General features: G+C 43.1%; 1 protein-coding gene across 3 annotated transcripts in view; it reads right to left on the reverse strand.

Annotated features, from left to right (window-relative positions):
* Positions 1 to 10,022, reverse strand: part of ASPG (asparaginase) — a 49,651-nt gene extending 39,629 nt beyond the window's left edge. For all 3 annotated transcript variants that reach the window (XR_012586623.1, XR_012586624.1, XM_074583849.1), the window contains exons 1-3: positions 9,737 to 10,022; positions 3,759 to 3,888; positions 386 to 497 (exon numbers count right to left, since the gene is read on the reverse strand). Coding sequence is in view for 1 of the 3 variants with exons in the window: in XM_074583849.1 (XP_074439950.1) it covers positions 386 to 497; positions 3,759 to 3,888; positions 9,737 to 9,932 (438 nt within the window). In the remaining 2 variants the exon portion in view is untranslated. The remainder of the gene's footprint in view (positions 1 to 385; positions 498 to 3,758; positions 3,889 to 9,736) is intronic.
* Between the last annotated feature and the right edge of the window lie 687 nt (positions 10,023 to 10,709).

The following is a 10,709-nucleotide window of genomic DNA, read 5'->3' on the forward strand; positions in this document are numbered from 1 at the left end:
AATTATGACATGGCTTATCATTGGAGGAACTATACAACTTTAATGAGTTTGCAACATTTTTAAAAAGCAAAAAAAATTCAGCAAGCATTACAAGCATAGTACTTGTTACTTTGTAAGTAACTAAGCAAGGTACTTAACATTTACATTTTAAATAAACAAATATAGAATCATAGAATGGTTCGGGTTGGAAGGAACCTTTAAGATCATCTAATTCCAACCCCCCTGCCATGGCCAGGGACACCGTCCACTAGACCATCTAGACCATACATATATATATACACACACATATATAGCATTACTGAATTGTTTTATCTTCCTAAGTATACTAGGTACAATGCTGGGTTTGTTTAAGCAACAAATGAATTCTTCTCCCACACCATAGTACCTCAAGTTTCTTTGCAATTTTGGCCCAGTCCTCTGGCGTCATGTTGGAAGAATCAAGCAGTGGTGAGAGCTCCAGGATTGTGTAAAAAATTCTTTTGTTTTGCTTAGAGACACTATGAAGAGAGAGAATTGTGAAAAAAATTTCTCAGAGCTAATATCAGCTCATCACTTCTGACTTTTTGTCTAAATCAGTAGTTTTCACCCTTTTCCTCACCATCCCCCCGTCTATGGCAAAAAAAAAAAAAAAGGTCTTAAATATTGAACATTAAGTTCCAAGTTTAGAAGTTCATGGCTTGATGTGGTTTAAAGCACAAATCCCTAAATTTAATTTAACAATAAACTAATTTGGGACGTGGAGAGGGGCTGGCAAAACTAAAGACAGAAAAGAACACTTTGTTTAAGTTTGGAACTGAGTTCTAACAAAAGTCGATGTGAAGCCTTAAGGTTTAAAAATGCTTCATAAACTACTGAGAAGAATCTATACAGCTCCCAAGGTTTATAAGGGGTTAACAGAAGAGCTGCAACAACTTTTTGATCCTTTGATAAACATAAATAGATACCCTATAAAGAGATACACTTTCCTGACACAAAGAGTCTTATGACTGGGATTCATTTTTGTGGTCTTTAGAAGATCCACTCTTCTCAGTTTCTCTGACTTCAGATTTCAGAAAAAACTCTCTTTGTTAGTTAAGGTCTTCAAGTAAACTGTTGCCTTTTCCTAGTAATAGGCTAACTTTGTAAAACCCCGGTCCCAGCCTATTAGGCTGAGAAATGTAACACTTTCAAACATCATGTGGTATGTAGCCCAGCAGATGAAGACCAAAGATTAAGTAGCGTCGAGACACTCAAGCATCTTACAAAAGTACACGATCCCAAATCTGGAGGGGACTTACCAAAGGTGATGATGGTGATGGAATCACAGTGGGATTGTCCCAGCTCTAACCATGCTGTCTGCTCTCCCTGCCTCCAAGGAGGGTCTCCCTTTCTCCACCTGCCTATCTCAAGAAATCTCAATCTTCAAAGACCTTTGATTTGACAGCCAAATGGCCTGCATACAGAGCATGTGTTTTACACCACAAAACATGCTCATTTCTCCACATTAACTTTGTAACCTCTCAGAATAAAGTCAACTACATATAAATTCAACTTGGCAGTTAAGATTTGGGGTAATAAAAGAACCTTACTAAAAATATTTTCTCCTACCCTTCTGAAGCTTGGAAGAGGATAGAATATCCACCATTTTCACCCATTCTTATGTTAGTTGGAATATGTTCCTATTTAGCAATGCAGTGGCCAACAAGCAGCTAACAAAGAAGAACTGCCAGGGGGCCAGCTCTACTACACCTACTCACTCTTTGAGGCAGAGCCATCCAGAGCATGTTTAACAGGACCATCTTCAGAGCATTCTCAATGCTTTTCCACTGCCTGCTGATGATGTAAGGTTCCCTGCCAGCTGTAACTGTGATAGATACTTCAATATTTACACTGGAAGACAGTCAAAGGCTATAGAAAAGACCAGGATACTGCATAGATGCATAAGAGTTCCTGAAATAAGGTGCTTAGAGCACAAAACAGTTGATTACCTTCCCTCGACATCTGCAATAGTGTTTTGTTCCCACTTACGATTCTTGTATATATTTACAGCAATATAAAATATACAAAACGAAGAGTCAATTATAAATTCATCAGGTGATAAAATCTGCAGACTCACTCCCCTTATGAGGTCTGTAAGACAGTTACGTCTTAAGACAGCAGAGAGAGCATTTAAACAATGTGTAGTATTCATTCATAACCAACTGACATATTGTACCTAAGTAGTTACGACTTCGTATAAAAATTGCCTTGTTGGATATCACATTTACACATGCTAAGAGTAACTTGGGAAGCCAGTTGAAAATCTGTGAAAAGAAAGGTCCCCTGAGGATGTGCTGTTTAACATATCGACGCTGGAGACCAGCCTAGTCTACTACTTTTGATGTCTCTCTCTAAAGAGAGATCATACCGTTCCTCTTAAATCAAGGTTATCACAGAGATATACAAAGTTCACAAAATACTCCTATTTTCTCCCCTCAGAAACTCACAATATTTCTCAACTACCTAGTTAAAATATCACTCGGCAAGCACAAAAGAGAAAATGGCAAATTGCCATGACTAACCTCCAGGAACAGCATTCAGTAGTGCCAGAAAAACAAGACAAGATTGTTTTTTAAATCTCAGTTTTTGATGTGCATGATTGTTTTAAGCTTTTCTGTTCTTCATGGAAAAGATGGGCCAGGAGAAGTATATTTAGGACTCAGATGGATGTGTTAGCGTAGTTTTGTTATATTTCAAATACCTTAGAGTATTTAAAAGTTGTTCAGTTGCAGGCACAGTATCGTAACAGAGCTCCATTTTTCTTAGTATAACCATCATAGTTCACACAAACTGTATGTTCACATCAATGCTACTCCAGTGGGAGTTCATTTCTTTTCCCTTTACCCCTTTTCCTGCCATTTGCCTTTTCAGTGGTAACTTTTAAAATCTTTACACAGAGACCTCAATATAAACTAGAAAGAAATTAATAAACCTTACTTTTATGCGTGCCTCAATTTTCTCCTTAAAGATTAAAGAACACCCATTTTTACTCATAGCAAAAGAAATATAGTCCCATTTACTTTTGAATGACTGTGTAAAATCATCCTTTGTGCAAAGTTAACATGTTTACAGGGGTACAGTCATGCATCACAGCTGGGGAATATCTCGAATTAGCATACTGCCCTCTAAATAAAACCTATAAGCTTATTAATCATTGCCCAACAGTTAAGAAGCAATGCAGATTAATTATAAGCCCATCGCTTATTATCATAATGTTGCATAAATTTGGCAAAGACAATCAGCTTTCAGGGTTTTTTAAAAACAGAAGGCCTGCAGAATTAAAGCATGAGGCCTATTCACAGATGCATTAATTAGATGCTACTTTTTCAGACATAGGCTGAAGATAGTTCACACAGAGCTGTATCGAGTTTTCTTAGTTTCTACAGAATATCTGTATGTTTTCACAGTAAGAAATTAATATCCAAAACAAGAAAAAGATGCAGGACTAAGCTACCCAGAATGCTTACTTGTTGCCTAATTTAAAAGTTATTTCTCAAGCCATTGTTAAGACACTTCATTGCAAATATATCAAAACAGACATTTTCTATTGTGCCAGATACGTGCCATGGTTTAGGCCTCAAACCAGGATAATGTGGTAGGCTTTTTCCTTTTAAGTCAGTATAAGCACTTTTGCTAATCTCATAATGGATTATTCATATTAAATGTTAATTTTCAGATAATTACATCTCCAAACAAGATACTTCCTAACCCCCTCCTCTCCCCAAGAAAAATGTACTTACGGGAGCACCAATGTGTTATCTGGAAATTCGTGGAAGTTGTTCAGTTTTGTTTCCCGGGCATATGCCTCATCATGCAGCATCGGCATCGTTTTCAAGCTGCTTACTAATTTATTGGCCTCAGGAGCAAGTCCTTAAAAATGAAAAATAAAGGAAGTAAATGAAGGAGCAAGGATGGAAGGACGCGAGTGGCACAATAAGGAGGGAAGAAGTCAAGTTACACAGCTGTTTGCCCATCCTTCCAAATGAAATTTAAACAGTCTATTGCCAGTTTAAGAATGTGAAAACCGAATATAACCAATGACTCTCCATGCAGTTATCCTTTTCTTGACTTGAAATAAATCCTTTAATTAAGAGAAATAATGTTACAAGTCTCTTCCACATCAACTATTTATGCTTTACCTATTTTTAATTGTTGCTTGTGTGCAAATACTGATCAGCAGTAGGGGCAGGAAGCCAATTTTTGCAACTGTACCAAAAAAGCCACCATGCTGTTTTACATTTGCCATAGCTATCCTCTACCTAGTGGCAGAAGACTTACAAAACACTGAGAATTTTTTTGTGCTACCAAGTTGTGATATTTTTACCTAAGCTGCTTCGCCTGCAGCAGTACTGGCACAAACAACAAGGTACTGACTGTATTGGAAAGCTGCGTGTTATATCTCACTGTCAATGGCAACAGCATTTTCCATAGAGAAAAAAAAAAGAGAAAGCTAAAACAAACAGCACAGTAGGTATTGAGCATTGACAGATATAGACAAAGATCTATATAGCGAGATATATATATACACACAAAGATAGAGAAACTTCAGCTTCCCGTAAGAGTCTTAATTAAGTGCTCTAATCGCTCTGTCTCTAATAGGTCCTTTCCAACAGCAGGTTTAGGACTCAACATCTCAACTGACAACAGGAAGAGAAGGTGCATAAGCTGCTGAATAGAAAAAGTCAAAAGTGTGGATGTGTCTTAAGCTCTGTTCACCCTCTCCCCGCCTGTGATGCCATCTTTCTCTCTATGGCAGGGGCCCTAAAACAGCTGGGCTTAAGTTCATTTAGCATTTGCTGGATCTGCAGTTGTCCTGGTTGCAACCAGGCATTTCAAAGGGAATCCACATGCCATTCTCTGTTAAACAGAAAAGCACCTAGATTTTTGACGTTACAATCCTGAGCATCATAGATCTGAGTTCATTTGTGAATCTGACTTGATACTCATCTCCCAATACCCTGCTTCAGAAAGGACAGCAACAAACCTGGTGTCCAGAGTCAGAAGACACCCTGTTTTTCTTAAGTCTGACTTTTTGAGATGTTTTTCACTCAAGGAACTTCCATCAGAGGTATGTCCTTCTGGATTTCAAGATTTTACTGGTGTCACTGTCCAGTTCAGTTTCATCTCAGTGAATGTTTTATACCACCTGTTCAGATAGCAAACAAACTCTCAAACCTCATTATTCTACTTCTGCTAGTTCTAGTTATTCCTAGCTTAAGGTCAGGTAAATCTCTCCTACTTCCTAGTTCTTCTCTTTGTTTAAAAAGAATTCTCATCCAAGTTAGCATCTGCATTTTTTCTGTTTGTTTGTTTCACCTTCAAACAGCAAAGTTCATTTAAAATACTTCAAAACACAGAAAGTATTTTCAATAGTATTTCTATCTTTTTCCATTTACTTTCCAAACTGATGGAAAAATCCTTAAGAACTCCCTAATCTCCCTCCTGGCTTGCCTTAAATGAAGTAGCAAGCCCCTTCATAGCCAACCTTCTCACAGGACAGCAACAGCATTTGAGTGGATTTGTTTGGATTCCTGACGAAACACTTTGTTTTACAAAATATACTTAACACACTTTCAAACTTTGCTTGTTTTGTTCATTCAGCTATAATCCCTGCTTTTCCTATTAATGGTGTTCCTAGCTTAGTCACAAATGGCCACTTCTACTGCGCCTGGGCATACAATCATTTTGGCTCTGAAGTGCAGCCCAGTTTCAAGTGTTTTCTGGGTGTTTTGTGATTATTCTTCTGTTTGTCCAGTGCTCATCTTGGTCTAAATATTGACAATGGATTAGACTGTTTATTTTTTGTATTTGCCCCAGGAACCGGAGACCTGATGTACATTAATATTCTTAAATCCCTTCTCTATAATGGCAGCTCTTCACCTCTTCATCACAAGTCTGTCAGGATTTTTCTGTGATTTCTTGCACTGAACTTAAACCTTTTTTTAAGACATTCTGCAGATCCATCCAAGATGACCCACTTACAACCTATGCAGTCCCCTAAATGCATCCACAAGAAGCAAACAGGGGAACTCAAGTGCAACTGTTTTAAGAACACTTCTACTTTATTATGCATGGAAAACATCTTTTGTGAGCCAAGCTTGTTAACCAAGTATTTGAAGCAACTTCACCCCTGCAGAGAAGAGGCAGGCTGTACAACTTGTCCAAATAGCTCTCGTCAACTTCTGTCCTTTCCCTCTTTAGCTGGCCAACCCCGGCATCGCAAAGCAGACAGACAAAGGCAGAACAGCAAACAAGCAACTGTGGCTGAGGAGAACAAGCATGGTTCTGTCCCGTCTACAGCGGAGGACTCTGCTTTTCCACTCTGGTGCTATAGGTAACACAGTGATAGCTATTTGCCAGTCAAAATATCCTATAATCTGTGCTGCGGCAGAGAACAGGGAACTGAAAGTCTGATGCCATTGTGTCAGTGGGGCTCTGCACCCAAGAAACCACAGATGCTGGGGAGAAGGAGCACACTGTACATCAGCATGCTGCAGTCATCATCCCCAATCCTAACAAACTCTCTATGCTGAGGAATATAAAGGACTTGGCTAAACCAGTTTTTACCTGTAGGTGTATCAATAGATACAGCACGTACATCTACGGTGCCAGATCCCAAAAGTAATGACTACATTTTGCAAAGGCAGAGAAGCAGAAAGCGTTCTCCAAAATACTCATTTCTGCAGCCCTAGTACTTGGAGCTTTTAGAAGCGAGATGCATAGGTTTCAAACAGAAAAAAGGTTGGACTACAGCAGCCAGTCCTTTGGCAGTCTAGTACATCTAGAAAATACAGATAATTAAGTTACCCTGGCAGACTCTATTCCAAGATCAGTAATAGTTCTAAGGGGATTTAGCTTAGTTCTATTTGTGTTTGTTGGGTGGGTTTTTTTCTTAATATTTCAGGTAAAAGCTAGGAAAGAGATCCAGCCCACAAGCCTGATTAAAAGATCTTTTTGAAGGCACCAGCCAGGAGGAACATGAGCATAAACTTGATGCAAAGATTAGTATCACGGTAACCTCACTAAGGAGTGGCAGTAAGAGTCTCTCTCTGAAATGAGCTACCGATAAGCAAAAAGAGGCTGTGATAGGAAGAAATAAGTAGGAGGAAGTAGAAGGAAGAAATTTTAAAAAATGTGCTGAAATGGCTTATTTGACAGCAAAAACATGAATACTGCGAGAGTCTGCAACTGTGTCTGGTTGTCACCCAGCTCACGCAAACAGAAACAGATTATCCATCCTCTGAAAATGACTCCTGCACAGGTAACCTGTAGGTGTGCAGAAAGGCCAACAGGTCCAAGACATGCTGGAGTTGACACACATGCCCAGGTCAACTGCAGAACCTCTGCAGGAAGTTTACCATCAGATATCATGATGATAAATAATCGCTCCATACATGCACAATGAGCCCAGGGAATGTGATTGTATAAGTCTTGTACATAGGGGCAGTTCTGCACAGGAACATATTCCTTGCAGAACGCATTAGGCCTATCAAAACAACTTGATTTTAAAAATGAAAACATCTTCTCCCAGCAACTGGAAAGGCCATAGAAAAGCTTTAAGCCTAGACAGAAATTAGTTAGGTAGAAACCTACCTTAATCCCTTCACTTTGAGCAGCTGCTGCTCTGAAAGATTTCATGCAGTTCAAGGAAGCTACTGCTGTTCACCTTGCTTGAAATAAAACACTTGCAGTTCTGGCTATGGTTGTAAACAGGCACTTTCTATCCATCGATTCATAAAAGAAATGAGCATCTATTGCTTTTTCCTTTGAAGCATGCTGCCTTTCCCATGCCCTTTCACCAGCTTCTGTCTGAACACTAAAGACTGCCAAATATTCTGAAAGAGGTACTCTGGCTGCTCTGCTGCTAGATCTGTGTATGAAAAGCAGGTTGAAACCCTCACCAGGATGTAGCAAGTCAGCATCATTGGATCATAACTGTTAGATTGTTTGCACATGCTTTAGTGATTGACACTTGTTAAGCAAAAGGGGAAAAAAAAGTCATACAAGATGAGAAGAGGTTATGGAGTTCATTTACAAAAGAATTAGACATGATTTTAATTTATTTGCTTAAAAAAGGTGTTTAGGAAGCTGAAACAATAGAAGCAGGATATTATTTTAGCGTTAATGATGCAGACAGAGAGAGGAAAGTCACCACATGTCATTTGAAATAGAGACTTTTTTTTTTTACAACTTTGATAGATTAAACACAAAGATGACAGCCATAAAAAACAAAGCAGAACAAGGCCTTAAAACATCTGCCCTACAATAATACAGATCAGCCAGCCACTGTCTTCCGAGAAGAAGGATATGTATTAGAAAAAAAAAAGTCTAGTCTAGGAAGCTCTGAGGTGAAGTCCCAAGTGTTTTAAGTCTACAAATGAGAAGCTGAGATGGTATTTCGGACAGGGGCTTGAAATTCTGTAGTAGGGAACGCAAGCACCTATACTTTTGAACCTAGACAGACACAGGCTCTGGAAGCCCTGGGATGCTTCACTGCCTTTCAAGTGAAGTAGGAAGGAAACTGAATAGACTTTCACCAAAATCAGATTGCCTCCCTCTCCCCCCTGCCCCATATGTTACCCTCTTTCCCTTTATACCAACACTGGCAAACGCACAGACCTGCAGCAAGTCAGACATGGCTAAAATCCATTCTTTTGTCCAGACACATTAGTTGGCTGATGCTTCTGGCATCCCCCGAGATCTGTGCCTACTGAGTGAGGGTCTGAGTGCCCCTCCGTTCAGCTTCTGGACTGGGGGTCTAGGGGGGATGTTAGGCGAGTTTGGGCACCTACCTACTGATATTTAGGGACATCTGAAAACACACAGCATATACCTTAGGTACCTAAGAAGCTTTCAGGTAAAATACAGACAGTATACTGAGATCTCAGAGTTCAATTTTTGGAGTGAAACATTTTTCCGCTGGTGGGAGGGGGCTTGGCGCGTCTAGCCTTTTCATCAAGGTAAGTCTCACCCTCCCTTGGTAAGGTAAAGCAGAACCCTTCAGTGGTTTCTTGAAGGAAGTCAGGAGCTGGTAGGGGAGCAGCAGGAGGCTGCCCAGAGGCAGGTGAGCACAGATGCTGCTGCATCTGATCTCTCTCGTCACTACACTTGGCAGCATGTACCCTGCCACACTTGCATCAGCTGTGTCTGTCAGGTCACCACTTGAAAATCCTTGACGTGGCCACCACCTCCAACAGCCCACGCTCTTCCCAGTGGGAATGCCAGGCACATGCTCTCCAGGTAGCCTGGGATGGTGGCTCTTTTGGGGCTAAAAAAAAAAAAAAAAAAAAAGGCCGCATGACTGGCACAATTAAGCCGGTTTCATTTTCAGTGCATGAAGGAGAGGAGAAAGGACTCACGTTCCAGGAAACACGTTTCCCTCTGCCAAAACCTGCTCTAACTAGCTGTAAGGCTCACTCGTCGTAAGGATGCCTATCGACAGAGCTACTGAAACAACCAGCCGGTGGGAAGAGAGGATCAGAGGAAGCCGCAACGCCCTTCTTCCCGGCCAGGTGAAACCCGGGGATGCTGAGGCACGACCCGCGGCAGGCAGAGCGCCCACCGAGCGCGGCTGTCAGTTATGGCAGCGGCAGCCTCAAGGGGACAAGCGGCGCATCCCCCAGCCCACCGCCCCACACCAGGGCCGGTTCAGCAGCGTACCCTGAGGGGGGAGCCCGCCTCCGCCGCCCCGCTCCCCCCCGGAGCCCCCCTTCCTCACCCTTGACGTCCTGCACCATGCCGATGGTGCCGCCCGTGTTGATGACCAGCACCCGCGCCTCGGCCTTCGAGCCGCCGGCGGAGGCCGGTGGGCAGCCGGGGCGCTCCTGGGGGCGGCCGCGGGACAGGGCTCTGGCCAGGGGTCTGGCCAGGGAGCGCGACCCGGCAGACTGCTGCTGCCCCGCCGCCCCCTCCATCCCGCTGCTCAGGAACCGCTACCTCCCGCCCAGCCCGGCGAAAGGGGAGTTATAGGGCGGCTGCGGGGCCGCCCCTTCCCGCCCCGCCGCGGGGTGGGGCCTGCCCGGGGGGCGGTGCTGCCCTCAGAGGCGGGGAGAGCCGCCATGCCCGCCCGGCGGAGCGGATCGGTGGCTAGGGTTCGAGGCCTGCGGGCGGCCGCGGGGTACAACCGGGGGCGGCGGGGCCCCTCGCCCCGGGGGGAGGTGAGGGAAAGGGGGGCCGGGCCGGCACCACCCCTTGTACTTTGCACCGCTGCGGCCGCCGGGCAGCGCCAGGCCCTGCGGGGAAGCGTCAAGGTCCTTCATGCTTGGAAGGAGAACCAAAGATCAGCAGTGGTTTTTTAGGCACGGAAAGGAGAAGGGGGTAAACAGGGCTCGGGGTCACCCCCGGCAAGAAGACCTGTGTCATCCTCTTTTTTTAGTGATAAGACAAAGGGTAATAGCTTCAAACTGGAGGAAGGTGGATCTAGATTAGATATCAGGACGAAATTTTTCACTATGAGGGTGGTGAGGCACAGAACAGGTTGCCCAGAGAAGCTGTTGGATGCCCCATCCCTGCAGGTGTTCAAGGCCAGGCTGGATGTGGCTTCGAGCAGCCTGGTCTAGTGGGAGGTGTCCCTGCCCGTGGCAGGGGGGTTGGAGCGCATGACATGGTTTAAAGTCCCTTCCAACTCAAACCATTCTATGATTTTTCAAGAAAGTAAGTAGGTGGGAAGTTCCTGAGCTTACCTGGCCTCT

This window comes from Larus michahellis, chromosome 4 (genome assembly GCF_964199755.1).
Source record: "Larus michahellis chromosome 4, bLarMic1.1, whole genome shotgun sequence".
In the NCBI taxonomy this organism is placed as follows: Eukaryota; Metazoa; Chordata; class Aves; order Charadriiformes; family Laridae; genus Larus; species Larus michahellis.